This window comes from Orycteropus afer, unplaced genomic scaffold (genome assembly GCF_000298275.1).
Source record: "Orycteropus afer afer isolate SDZICR_OR568_19922 unplaced genomic scaffold, OryAfe1.0 scaffold00137, whole genome shotgun sequence".
NCBI lineage: Eukaryota > Metazoa > Chordata > Mammalia > Tubulidentata > Orycteropodidae > Orycteropus > Orycteropus afer.
Genome location: NW_006921724.1, coordinates 438,300 through 452,919, shown reverse-complemented (window position 1 = coordinate 452,919; position 14,620 = coordinate 438,300). Strand labels below are relative to the sequence as shown.

The window sequence follows — 14,620 nt, the reverse complement described above, 5'->3', positions numbered from 1 at the left end:
TTTACTTGGATACACTTATGTTTGAGGGAGTTGTATAATTTATTTTTATTTTTTGCTTCTCTCTGACCCATGGCTATCAATCCAAGCTGAAATCTTAGACACTTACTCACAACATTCTTTGGTTTGCTCCAGCTCCTCCTCTAGTCTGTTGTCCTTAATTGGCTGCCTGAAATGATCCCAAGCTTAAAAAAACAAAATCAAACCAGTTGCCATCAAGCTTCTGACTCAGTGGCATAGTGCCTAAGGCATTTGACTGCTAATCAGAAGGCTGGTGGTTCAAACCCACCAGCCACTCCTCAGAAGGAAGACTGGGCAATCTACTTCCACAGTGATACTGCCTCGGAAACCCAAGGAGGGGTCGCTATGAGTGGGATCTGACTCTACGGCAGTGAGTTCGGTTTTTTTGGTCATGTGTAAAAGTAAAATTGTGCTCCATATGGTTTTCAGTGGTGGTGATCTTTCACAAGCAGATTGCCAGGACTTTCTTTTCAGGTGCCTCTGGGTGGGTTCAAACCACCAACCTTTTGGTTAGTAGCCCTGTGCTTAACTGTTTGCACCACCCAGAGACCCAACCCCAGGCTCAAAAAACCAAACCTACTGCCGTCAAGTCGATTCTGACCCATAGCGACCCCTATTAGGGTTCTGAGGCTGTAAATCTTTATGGAAGTAGATTGCCCCATCTTCCTTCCACAGAGTGGCTGATGGATTTGAACTGCTGACCTTCTAGTTAGCAGACAAATGCCTTATTCACCACGCCACCAAGCTAGAAGGCTATAATAAAATAAGGTACTACTTGTGGTGGAGATGGACAGAGGTAGGGAGGAGATGGTTTTCTAAACCATAAACTCCTAAGAGCAGAAGCTCCACTCAGGCATCTCTATACCCAAGAGTATCTCCAGTATCATGTTACAAGACTGTTCACGATACAGGGTGACCCATGCTTATATGGAAGCCAGTGGTCCAGGGTTTCTGAGACCATTTGGGATAGGAATTCTTGTTTCAGAAATATACTATCCAAAAAAGTAGGTGGCCTTCCTGGGTCCTCCAGAATTCCTCTTGGAGCCACTGCCATCTGCAAGCCATCCTTGGGGAGGAAAATAAACCTCTGACCTCTAGCATACCTTCTATTTCTGTTCCAGATTTGAAAAGCTGAAAGGGACACCAAAAATACCTGCAGTGTGTAGAATGGTGGCCCCAAAATGATATGTCTGCATCCTAACTGTCAGAACCTATGAATGTGACCTTATTTTCAAAGAAAGGACTTTGTAGATGTAACTCAGTTAAGGATCTTGAGAAGGGATCATCCGGGTGGGCCCTTAATCAAAAGACAAATGTCCTTATAAGAGACAGAAGAGGAGAAGTTACAGACACAGAAGAGAAAGCCACAATACCTTGCTTTTGGACTCTGGACTCCAGAACTCTGAGAGAATTCATTTCTGTTGTTTTAAGTCACTAGGTTTGAGGTAATTTGTTACAGCAGCCAAAGGAAACTAACACATCACAATAACAATAAAGATTTGCAGTTCCCATCCTCCTCATGGTTCATTACCCCTGCCAGGTAGGGCCTCAGACTGAGTATAGTCTAGGAGATTAAAGCCAAGCAGTGTGTTTCATTGGGGATGGCCACCCCAGTACACTTGCTTTCCCTCAGGACACCCCCCACCCAACTCTCTATCCCTGACAGTTGGTGGGGCATTCGGTTGGGAAGAATACATGAGAGCCCCAGGGAAGGGGCAGCATCTTCTGAGGAAAATGTCCACACGGGCCTCACTGTGGAATGTTTCCACAGTGATACTAACCAGGAAAGATGGGCTGAGCCTGGAGCCATCAAGTCACCTTTGGCAACAAGCAGAAGGGATAATCTATACGAACAAATGTCCAAGACTGTTTTCTGGCACCAGGACAACATGTAAATCACACTCTGCTTCTAGAATTATTTATGCTTTCATTACTCTTGTTTTAGGTGCTGCCAAGTCAGTTCCAACTCACAGCAAGTGCCCTTATGTATCACAGAATAAAATGATGCCCAGTCCTGCACCATTCTCACAGTCCTTGCTATGCTTGAGCCCACTGCCTCAGCAACTATCAATCCATCTTATTGAGGGTCTCCTTCTCTTCCACTGACCCTCTACTTTACCAAGAATGATGTCCTTCCCCAGTGACTGCCCTCCTGATGATATGTCCTAAGCAAGCAAAACGAAGTCTCACCATCCTCACTTCTAAGAAGCATACTGGCTGTACTTCCTCCAAGACAGATCTGTTCATTCTTCTGCCAGTCATGCTGTAGTCAGTATTCTTTGCCAACATTGTAATTCAAATACATCAATCCAGGCTTCCTTTATCACTGTCTAGCTATTGCATACATATGAGGTGATTGGAAATACCATGGCTTTGGTAGGGCATCCCTTAGACATTGAAGTGCCTTCCCCACACCTTTATCAGCGAGACTGATCTAAAAAGAACCTTGGTATGAGTTAAATTCCATCTTCCATGTCCAGTCCAGATGGAAGTAAGGTCAGTTCCAGAAGCTAACATCCCTTCTGATGTCTATCAAAACTCCTGCACAATCAACTGGAAACTCTTATCAAATTTACCTTCTATTTCAAGACCATTGTCTCCTGTTCCATAGCTGCACTATAGAGTGGTTTGAAACTGGTATCGCATATACTACATGGTCCCACAGATGTGTTTTGTTTGGTGGCATAATCCTGTTGTTATTCGGAATGCTTTGGGGTAGGTCATGTATTCTCCAGTAAGCCACATGCCCCACCCTTCCCTTCTGCCTCATACCTGCCCATTCATACATTAACGTTACATATTTGGCTCCATAAGCATTAGAGTTTGTGACTCTTGTAGATCATTTATAGTGTGTTCCCCATGATTCTATGCCAGTTACTCTGTTGATGTTGTTGTTGTTGTTGTTGTTACGTGCCATCAACTCAAAGCGATCCCTCCTTGGGTTGCAGAGGCAGTATCACTAGGGAAGTAGATTGCCCAACCTTCCTTCTGAGGAGTGGCTGGTGGGTTTGAACCGCCAGCCTTCTGGTTAGCAGTAAAGTGCTTTAGACCCTATGCTACCAGAGCTCGCACCAGTTACTCTAGTGTTCTATAATTTTGTTATAGCAGTTATGGCTTGAAATTTGTAGACTACATATTCAGGCTTTGAAACTTGCTATGACATTAAACTGTTTTGATAGAACATGGCCTATATTCTTTTTGTGATTTGGGCTTGACTCATTGTGGACAGGGTTCTACCTAGAGAGCTAGGTAAAATTCTCAACTACCTTGGAAGAATAGTCATGTGGACATCAAAGTTCTTACAGAACATTGCATCTACAAAAAATCTACCCAGTGTCCCACCATACAAATCATCAAGTTTACCAACACCGGTCCCTTCCCCACCTCACATCAGGCTATCTACCGCCCACCCCTCAGGACAGCCAAGCTCAAGAGAACACAAACCTCTTTCAGCTCCCTCCACAGACAAGAGCAATCCCATAAACACCTCAAAAGAGAGCAAGGAGGCAGGCTGGATTTCCTTGAGGCTCATGTCATGCCTGTGATGGTGCCAACACTGAGCCACCAGAAGGCAGTAGACAGGGAATGAAGAAGGAGCCAGGGGAAGAGTTGGGGGGTAGGGAGATGTTCCCTTTAGGATCTTGTGCTCTTTCTTCTTGACAGAAAGCTTGAGAAAAGGGCCAGACACACTGGAATCCAGCCTGACTTGGAAGCTCACCTGGTAATTTGTTGTTGTTGTTGTTATGTGCTGTCGGTCAGGCCCAAATCCCACACCTGAGCCAGATCCCCACACATATTCTTCCCTGGGCCCAGGCGCCAGGCTGTCCAAGCCCCCCTCTTGCTGACCTCTGGACGCCTGTGCTCCCCAAAGACAGCACTCCTCTGCCCTGCTTTTCCTCATGAAGCTTGATTCTCTGAAAAGCTTTGAATTATTTTTCTTTAGGGGCTGTGCTTTCTTCAGACCCTGTGGACTCCTGCTCCTGGTTAAAATAACATTTTGAAGGATGTGTGAAAACAATCTAATTATGGTGCCCAGAACCACTGCCTCCTTACATCCCATTAAGCCTCTTCCAGAGCGCTTTGCTTCACTTCCAGAGATCACTGGGTTTGGACATCACTGTGGAAAAGGCTCAGCCATAGATATGGGACAGTGGCCTCATTTTGATCCTTGGTGCTGACAGCATTTTGCTTTGTCCCTGCATCCATTCACCCAGTCAGCATGGCTGTAGGTCTCACTCTGGGGCCCTGGAGTCCTGCATGGGCCAGACCTGTGGGTCCCTGTGGCCACCAGTCACCTCCTTCTTCTCAGTTGTGGCTGAAGGAGGGAAGCAACAAAGGCAACTCCTGTGTGCCCTGTGTCCTGGGATAGCCACCAGCCAGCTCCAGCTGTGACTGAATTGAAGGACTTGAGCCCCAGGATGGCAGCAGCCACCATGGCGATCTAGGTAGTACCTGGGAGGGGAGGGAACCAAAAGGGGAAGCCCCAGCCCCAACCACATTCCCCTCGCCTCAGGGCCAGGCCTCTGAGCCCTGCTGCTGTTCACTATGTGCCAGGACTGAAAAGTCACATTTTGAAGTGACGTATATCTCTTCTCAGACATCTCACCTGTCTTGTCCAAGCTGGCCCATCCAACTACAGTATGGGAAAGGACAGTGCCTCCTCTTAGGCAAGGATGCAAGATATGAAAGAAAGTCTCCATGAGACTACAAACAGTATGAGATGAAGCACTGTGGTAGTTAAAGTTGTATGCCAACTGGGTTGGGCCTGGTTGAGTGGCTGGGCAGCTGGTGGTAGTTATTCCCCAGGATAAGACTGGTGGGATCTACCACAAGCATCTGAGTAGCTGCTTTAGGGATATAGCCTGCTTCCCGTATATAAGCAGCAGCTTTGAGAATGGTCTCTAGCTTATGGCACACTTGGACCCTGCATATAGCCATGTCATTGTTCAGCCGTGCCATGCTCTGCCAACCTTGGGACTTTCGATGGACTTGAATTAATGGCCTGCCATGTGGTTTGGTAACATCAGGACTGTGCCATTTTATTTGTCGACCTTGGTCTTGTTAGCCTCAGCAGCTAGTAGCTGTCTGAGTGAAGAGATGCCTCTGGCTTCAGAGGGCTGGGAGCAAGAGGCAGCGCTAAAGCCCAAGGTTGAGGGCCTTTCACCAAGCCCCTAGAGCCTGGCACTTTGAACTCAGACTTCTAGCCTCCCGAACTGTAAAAGAATAAACTGTTTGTTCAAGCCATCCCATTTGTGGTATATTCTTGTCACAGCGGCACTAGGTAACTAGAACAAGCATTATCTATAAACATGAATTCAGGCCCCTTGAGTAGGACTCTAAGAGGCTGCACAGTAGCTGAACATGCCTCCCCAGAGCACCAACCAGGAGTGGAAATGGAACTGCAGTGTCCAGGGGGCTCAGCTGCCCCCATGTCCCACTGCACAAGAGCTTGGGTATGGAGGACCCTTGGCTGGCCAATAAGGATCATTGCCATAGAGGGTGACAGGGCCCCCAGAGTGAGGTGTGGCCACTGCTTGCATGGAAAAGGAGACAGACTAGGATGGGAAGCCATGAAACAATTGTGGGAGGAATCGAGAATGTCTTCACACACCCAGAAGGCCTGGTGGGCAAGAAGCTGAGGAAAATCTGTGAAGAGGCCAACATTCACTAGGGTGGTGCCTCTTCCATCTCTCACCTTCACCACAGAGGGTATCTGGCAACTTTCAACAGCTGCCATTGGTCTCCCTCCCTCTTGATGCCTTTCTTTGCCCCTTAGAGCCCACTCAGATTAATAGCCCCTGAGGGCGGCCAACTGACTGGAGCTGGTGTCAGCTCACTGTCCTCTCAGGTGAGACAATACTGAGGCTCCCAAAACCCCCAGGGGATTGAGCACCACTTGCATCTGACAGTAGCTGACCAAACAACACTCCCTTGATGGGCTTCTTCCCTTCTCTAACTCATTGCTCATTCTTCCCACCCATGTTTCAGCCACCATCCAAATAAGCTGTTGCTGTTGTTGTTGTTCTGTGCTGTTGAGTCGGACCCAACTCATAGCGACCCCTTCTTGGGTTTCCGAGGCAGTATCACTACGGAAGTAGATTGCCCCATCTTCCTTCCGAGGAGTGGCTGGTGGGTTTGAACTGCCAGCCTTCTGGTTAGCAGTCAAGTGCCTTAGGCTCTATGCTATCAGAGCTCCCTCCAAATAAGCTATGGCACTCAAATTCTAGGTTTAGGATCAGCTTTTGGAGTTTATAGAAATTAAAACAGATGCCAGCCAGCTCTGGGGGCGGGTAGAGGGTTGGGAATGGGAATCCTGGAGTTGGCCCCTCCCACCCCAGTTCTGTGCCTGCAAAGGAGAGTGAGGCCTCCAGTACCACACAATGGAGCAGTTTCAAAACCCCAAAAGCTCTACATCATGAAGACCTCACCTCAAAACTACATTTTCTGGTTGCTGGCTATCTTCCCTCTCTTCATCTCAACATTCTGGTTTTGGAGAGAAAAGTAACATCCCAGATTAGTGTCATGGCTGCCTTGAAGTGGACATTGCTGACCATGACCATGGGTGATTCCAACGCTGAAACCAAGCATGAATTCTGGGACACCACCTTCTATGCTTGGGTAGGAAAGAGTCCCTCAGTGGTGCAAATGGTTAAAATGGTTGGCTGCTAACCAAAAGGTTGGAGGTTTGAGTCTACCCAAAGGCACCTGGGAAGAAAGGCCTGGTGATCTGCTTCTGAAAAATCAGCCATTTGAAACCCCTATGGAGCTCATGGTTTCATGAGATATCCCAGTTAACTGGCCTCATACATGTTTTTGTTCTACCTCCTACTTCATTGTGTAGTTCCTAGTATCTTAAAAGCTTGCAAGTGGCCATTCAAGGCACAACAATTGGTCTCTATTAACTTGGAACAATAGAGGAAAAAGGTGAGTTAATTTGAGGAGGAATAGGAGGAGGAAATGGAATTTGTGGCTAATTACTTCCAGGAACAACTGCCTACTTTGCCATGAGACCACAACTGGATGATCTATTATTAAACTATTACTACTATTACTAAACACTTTGCTCAAAGATTCTACAGAAGAATCCTGATCAAAAGGGGGAAAAATATAGAACAGAATTTCAAGTTTTCATGGAATCTAGGCTTTTTAGAGTCATGGAGGCAGGATGAACCCTTGAAACTATTGCCCTGAGATAATCTTTAAACCTTAAGCCAAAAATATCCTTTGAAGTCTTTGTAAAACCAAACAATAGTTTAGCATAACAAGTAAAGAATGTCTATCTTGAGTTTTGTGCTCATTTAAGATCTGTTTATATGAGATCAAATTGACAACAGCAACTCAAAAGATTAGATAGGAATCTTAGGAGGTAATGAGTGTATGTCAACAGGGAAGGAATAACTCCAAAAGGAGGGTCAGAATGGTTGCACAATTGGAAGAATGCAATCAATGTAACTGAAACTTGAATTGGTGTATGTTTTTGCTGTGTACATTCTCAACAACAATAAAATAAAATAAATTCTTTGAAAGAAAATAAAAAGGAAAGAAAACCCTATGCAGCATGGTTCTACTCTGACACACATGAGATCACCATGAGTCAGAATCTGGACTGGATGCTTGGGTAAGAAGCTACTGGAACCTCAACTAAGAACTGGTGATCATCTCAGACTGTTCCTTGCTGTAACTCCCCTTTAGCTTAAAACTGGAAATGCTGGCAGAGGGGAGGCTGGGCAGATACCAGACTTCGTGGTGGATCCCAAAGCCACAGCCCAGCTCCCCTGGATCTGGCTGGAGTATGATCTGTCCCTGCTGGCCCTGCAGTCAGAGTCACACAATAGTAGCAATCATTGTCAATATTGCTCTTTTCTGTTTTCTGAGATTTACCAATTCTAGTTCATTTGGAAACCAAAGCTGTGCTCCTTCATGTAAATCATAATTTCGTTGTCAGTTTGATAACCCAGGTGAGTGGGAAAGACTGGGCTTCCTAATGGAACAAAGAGCACACTACGCCTCCGATTTTAAGACCAACTGCTTGGTTGAGGAGTCCCAATGTGATGCAGATGGTTAATGCACTTTACTGCTAACCAAAAGTTGGAGGTTCAAGTCCACCCAGAGTGCCTCAGAATAAAGCTCTGGCAATCTGCTTCCAAAAAAACCCAGCTATTGAAAGCTCTGTGGAGCACAGTTCTACTCCGACCTACATAGGGTAGCCATGAGTCTGAGTAGACTTGATGGCAATTAGTTTGTTTTTGGTTAATAGCAGTAATTGGAGTCCCCGCATGGTACGAATGGTTAATGTGCTTGGCTGCTAACATAAAGAGTGTGGGTCTAGTCCACCCAGAGGTGCCTCGAAGAAAAGGCCCAGTGATCTACTCCCCAAAAGCATGTTAGTCATTACCAGAAGTTGGAGGGAGGAGTTTTTGCTTAGATAGCACCAAATTTATGTTAATCGTGGTGGAATGATTTGGAAAAGGAATGTGAAAATGGTTGCACAACTTAAGAATGGAATCAATGTCACTGAATTATACACTTTGAAATTGCAGAAATGTCATATGTTTTGTTATGTATATTTTTACAACAATTAAACAAAAACAAGGAACAAGCTGTCTGAGTGTGCCCAGCCAAGTGACCTGGTCTTCCCAGTCTCTGCCCACAGGGATTTGGGGAAGAGAGAGTGACAGCAGCCTCCCGGTAACAGCTGTGCTCACTGTGTACCAGTCTGTACTGAACATCAGGGCAGACAACACAACCACAGAGAGGGGCAGTCCCTTCACCTTCAGCCCATCTCCAACTGAAGACCAGCTACCTGTCCTTTAATGTCTCTTTGCTAACACAAAGCAAAGCAAGGATAGAGAGCAGGTCATCTGGGCCAAGTCTGAGAGATTTTACCATCTGTACCCCTATTAGAAAGAACCCCTGGCTGGCCCTGGCATGGCAGAGCTGAAAAAGGTTGGGTGAAGTAGTCCAATTCATCCAAATTATTCTCTGACTCAATTTGGAATCTAAAAGCAAAAGGCCACTTCTTTGAACATTTCTGTGACAAAAACAAACAAACAAAACCCAGTGCCATCAAGTTGATTCTGACTCATAGCAACCCCCATTGGGCTTCTGAGGCAGTATATCTTTATAGCAGTAGATTGTCCTGTCTTTCTTCTGCGGAGTGGCTGCTGGGTTTGAACCTCCAACTTTCTGGTTATCAGTCAAATGCCTTAGGCACTACACCACCAGAAAGCCCCTCCTAAATCCAGATGTTCCCCAAACTGCCTCTGTTGACAAATTGAATATTGTTTGCTCACTCTTTCCAAGTTGACTTTTTCCATCCTAGGGACATGTGTCCTCCCTTGAGAGAGTGGTGTCCAGTGACCAGAGGCACAGACTCTGAAGCCAGGCTGCTTGGGTTTGGTTCCCAGCTGTACGGCTTTCATACTGTCTGACCACTGGCAAGTGGCTTACCCTCTCTGGGCCTCAAACCCTCCACAGTAAAACAGAGATGATAATAATGAGATTCTGCTTCCCTCGGTTGGTAATAGGGGGAGCATTTAGAGTAGTATCTAAAGTAGACAACTACTGTGCTGTTGCTGGCCGCTGCCGAGTCGACCTATGCACAATGAAATGAAGTGCTGCCCAGTCCTGCACCATCCCCGTGACTGGCTGTCGATGAGACCACTGTGGCCACAGGGGTTTCACTGGCTGATTTGTGGAAGTAGAAAACCAAGCCTTTCTTCTTTCTCTTAGTCTGGAAGCTCCACTGAAACCTGTTCAGTATCATAGCAAAACGAAAGTCTCCAATGGTAGACAGGTGGTAACTGCATATGAAGTGCACCGGCCAGGAATCGAACCTGGGTCTCCCGCACAAAAGGTGACAATTCTATCACTGAACCACCAGTGCCTCCTAAGTAGAGTAGTAAGAGCTACCTAAGGATTAGTTCTGATACTATTATTATTTGGAAATAGCGACCAGGGGTTGTAGGAAAAATTAGGTTCCAAATCCACAATCAAGAACGCAAGTTCTGAAGCATTCAGATTGCCAGAGTTCTACTTAAAGGGCGAGCATGAATGTTTGATGACTGACAATGGGGAGCTATACTTAACTAAGGGGTAGATGAAGTCATGCTTGAGGCTTAAGAATCACGTGTGTGCCACAGACGATTACTCTCCCAGACAAGGGATGCTGAATCCCCATTCTGAGCGCCTCCTCCCTGGCTAGCATCCCTCCATGCCCCCCCTTCCTCATGCCTGCCCTCAGGGTGAGCAGATACTCACGGAGGTGGTGGGAGTATCGGAGATGGAACACATCACAGCCATGCACATGGTGGTAGAGTTTCTTCTCAATCAGGTCCTGTGGCTCGTAGCCCGTCAGCTCAGTCACCCTGGGGGAGGACCGTGACTCGGTGAGGGACCTTGCGCTGCAGATTGCCTTTCATTTAAACTAATACTGGTTTTGCCAACTAATCAAGTGCGAAAAGACTCCGGGAAGGGGGTGGGAAGGAGTGTTGGTTTTGAAAACTGAGAATGATCTTTTTTTACAAGAAGAGAGTCTTTGAACTCTGGTCCAGAGCAGGATGTAGCACTGTTTGTGAGTAGGACAGTCCTGCAGAAACCACTGGATGTAAGAAAGTTGTGAAACAGATTACAATTTTAGTCTCTTTCAAAGTGAAGCTTACCTGAGGATCTGTGAGAGTGAACTTTGACACTGATATTGGGAGAATGCTGTCAAGGTGAGAAAGAACCTGCCCTTTGTGGGGCACTAGGGAGACAATCTTATGTGAACTTTTAAATCACATTGCACATCAGACCCTTCAACTGGCACAGCTGGTTTCAGAACTCTGCTGGATTTGTACTCACAGGAACCATGGCATAATTGGAGATGTTAAAGCCTCATAACAGTGGAGGGTTGTAGTACAATCCCCAGAAAGCAGTACATGTTATGGCTGAATTGTGTTCCTATAATATATGTATTGAATTCCTGGCTCTTATATCTGTAGATGTCATCCTGTTTGGAAATGGAATTTTCTTCATTATGTTAATTGGACCAGCCTCATGTAGGGTGTATTCTAAATCTAATCACTTCTGAGTTATGAAAACAGCAAATGAGACACAGTGAAATGCACACACGGAAGGAAGACAGATACCAATGTGAGGACTGTCTACAAGATGGGGAACCAAGGAATGCCTGGGGCTACCAACAAGGAAGAAATCAACATGGAAGAGACCCTGATTTGGACTATTAGCCTCCAGAACTATGAGAAAATAAATCTTTATTCTGTAAAGTCCCCCACTTGTGTTATTTCAGTTACAACAGTGCTAGGAAACCTGACAGATGATAACAACTGAAAACACTGACTAGAAGGTCAAATGTAAGCTCTCTTTAGAAATGGGAGCACTTTTCCAATGCTTCTATGCCATTACTCCTCTTTATTCTCATCATCCACAAGCATATTAATTTCTCACTTCGGCTCTTTGAAGACAAGCGGCTCTCAACATCCAAGACCGCATCATCATTAGCATTTGGGGCACTCCATCTCTAGGTGAAAACTGCATGTGGTAATGGTATCATTTCCCAGGCCTTGGGTAACTGGTCTGGGAAGCATGCCTTTGGAGAAGGTGGTCCAAACATCTTGGTGACAGATATTTAAGCACAGATGAAAGCGGTGGACGAGGAGGGATCCCAAAGCAGCTGAGGCTACGGTGAGAAGTCAGTGCTGGGGGCTGGGGGGCTGAGGAAGGCTGGGATCAGGGGCCCTGCCTGCCAGGATATGAAACGTTAGCTGTAAATTAAACTGAGAAACTTGACCTCACTTTCATTCTTTAACCCGCTTCCCTTTTGGTTAAGTTCTGCTCAGGCTTTAGGTCATAAATCTCCAAGAGCCTCATATTTCCCTGGAATGGTGCACTAGTTGGTGGACACATTTCCATGGTGTTTCTCTAGTGTAGGAAGGAGACAGGTCTCCCAGTGGATGGACTTTGCTGAATCCAGAGCCCAGTCAGAGATTTATGTAAGGGTCACCTAGAAGTTTAGGCACCATTGGAGCCTAACTCTGTGTGGCAGGAAAATTGAGACCCATGCCTGGCTTCCCAACAGAAAACCAGGCATCTCCAGGGTCCAGGGATGAAAGAGGCTTCCCAGATCCTGTGGACATAAAGTTACAGAGCAACAGCCCCAAATGTGTAAATGAATCAGAAACACATGTATTAAGTTTCTCATCAAAGTACACACTGGCTTTAAAAATTAAAGGGAGAGGGAAAGGTTTGGCAGGATGCCTTCCTGGTTTTTTCCAAACTTCCAATGTCTGAAGACTTGTCAGAGGGATTTGCCAAACCCCAAACATAGTTGGGTTCACCCATCCTTAGCAAAAGCACCAGCTACAGTTTCAAAGTGAAATACCACAAAACCCCGGTGAACCAAATTTCAGGTTACACCGAGTTCAGTTGTGTCTGGGATTGTGCTGGTTGGGAAGTCAGCTGGGCCTTCCCCTACCCCTCCCAGGCTCACCACCCTAGCCCCTGTGACTTGAGGCCTGCTGGGCTTCAGGCCAATCTCTCACAGTGGCACTGGGGCTCGGACAGAGAGCTGCCATCACCAGCCCCGCCTGGTTGCTCTGCTCTGCCCCCACCAGCCCACCCCTCTGCTCCCCTGGCCCAGCAGTCTTTCAAAGACCATTTGAGCTGCAAGAGACTATAGTGACTGACGGTAAAGAATTCTCCAGAACACTTGTGGCCCCTTTAATCACCTCCTGTAAGTGACTGTAGTTCACAAAAAGCCTCACAAGGCTTTGCTGAAAGCCTTCTGACATTTAGAAGGGGCTCTGGATCTTTTGGTGGGGACAGGAAGATGTGTTCAAGATCATTCCTTTCTTTTGCACTCTACTTCTAAAACTTTGGCATGAATCCATTGGGGAACTCATCAGCTGGACCCTCATACTCTGCCTCACACCCTGGAGTAGAAGAGCCTGCTTGGTGCTCAAGACCAGCCCAAGCCTGAGGCGCCTCCTCAGGCAGCGACCTGGCTTCACAACTAACCTCCTATCCATTTGCCCCTTCAACACTGTGTTTATAGAAAAACTCATAAGGACCTAAAATCTCTCCTCTGTAGAGATTCTCTTCTTGCTTCTCCTAGAAAATTCACCTCTCCTAGAGAATTCCAGAGAGTTCATCAGAGGTTTCCTTAGAACAGTCAAAGAAAAATAGGAGACCAAACAAAGGAGAGACCAGTATTATCTTCCCAGATTTCTTAAATAATGAACTTGAACAGCCAGCTTTTCTTTCAGTCTACTTTTAGAAGTGGCTCCCGAATCAAGAAAGAACGCCTGCATCACCACGTACCAATATCTCTATCTCACACCCAGCCTCTGAGTTGCTTACTGTAAGCTCTTTTCCCTTCCTGTGCAGACCTTCCATTGTTACTTGCCAAAAAACAGCATTTGTTGGTATTTGGCCATTCCAAAAAGGGCTGACATCTCTCCCCAAAAGACTCATACTTCTGGGAGAATAATAGTGACTCTGTAATGTCACTTCTTTTCATTTTTCTATCTTTGAGTGATTCTGAGGTAAATTAACAATGAAACAAGCTAGTTTGTATCTTCATTTCCCACCCCTAATCAGGTAGAATTTTTGTTTATTTGTTTCCTTGATAAAGAATCAACAAATCCTGGCTTCAGGACAAGCAGAAAATAGAATTTACATATCCTTTCTTCTGAAGCTCAACCATACACACCAGAAGTCAGGAGTAAGGTCTCTGAACTCTGTATACCCAGGGAATTTGAGGAGCCAGGAATCTAAGGGACTCATATTGCAGGGACACCAGGCTTTTTACCTTTTCAAATCTATTCTCAGATTTCATCTTTCTGATAGTCCCCTATGTGGAGGAGTGGGCAGGGTAAGCCTATTATTTGACAGAAAAGATGCCTGACCAGCTTGGGGCTTTCAGACTCTCTACCCTAGGAGAGGAAGCTGGAATCCAAGCCTCTAATTGCCTGAGAGGCTGAGGCTGCTGAAACACAGGACTCCCAAGCAGGCCTACCCTGAGGTCAAGTGCAACTATGTAATCTGTGCTTCTGCCAATTCAATTCTCCTCTGAGTGAGGAGAGATTTTCAAATTGGAGGGCATTCCCAGGTAGGAGAGATAAGGAAAGATGGGAGCAGTAGTTCTGAGGACTCCTCAGCCTCATCCTTACAGTCATCTGGGGATGGCCTCCTGGCCTGAACACAGACATGACACCTGCTGAGTTTGTGGACAGGGCTATCTACCAGGGAAGGTGCCTTCTCTGCACACAACCTGCACAATAATAATGTCTGTCACAGTTTCCATGGCTTCACACCGACCTGAGGTGGAAGCCCCACCCCTACACTGCCCTACCCCTACACTGCTCAGTGTGGAAACATTATCTTCATTAAGTCCAAACAACTTAATGGAAATGCGTGCTCTGTTAGTGTGGCAGAATCCTAATGTCATGGAACAAAAATGTTAACTTGTGCCTGCAACACATATTTTCGTTTAAAACTCATGTAATGATTCCAAGAAAAAGTACCTATAAGCTGGTTAAAGGAGTCCCTGGGTGGTATAAATGGTTAAGCGCTCAATTTTTAGCCAAAAAGTTGGTGGTTC

At 46.0% G+C, this 14,620-nt stretch overlaps 1 protein-coding gene across 1 annotated transcript in view; it reads right to left on the bottom strand.

Moving 5' to 3' along the window:
• The window catches only part of SIM2 (SIM bHLH transcription factor 2), a 62,605-nt gene that overhangs the window by 11,404 nt on the left and 36,581 nt on the right, over positions 1–14,620 (bottom strand). Inside the window, exon 7 of the mRNA XM_007945532.2 lies at positions 10,279–10,385. Coding sequence (XP_007943723.1) covers positions 10,279–10,385 — 107 coding nt within the window. The remainder of the gene's footprint in view (positions 1–10,278; positions 10,386–14,620) is intronic.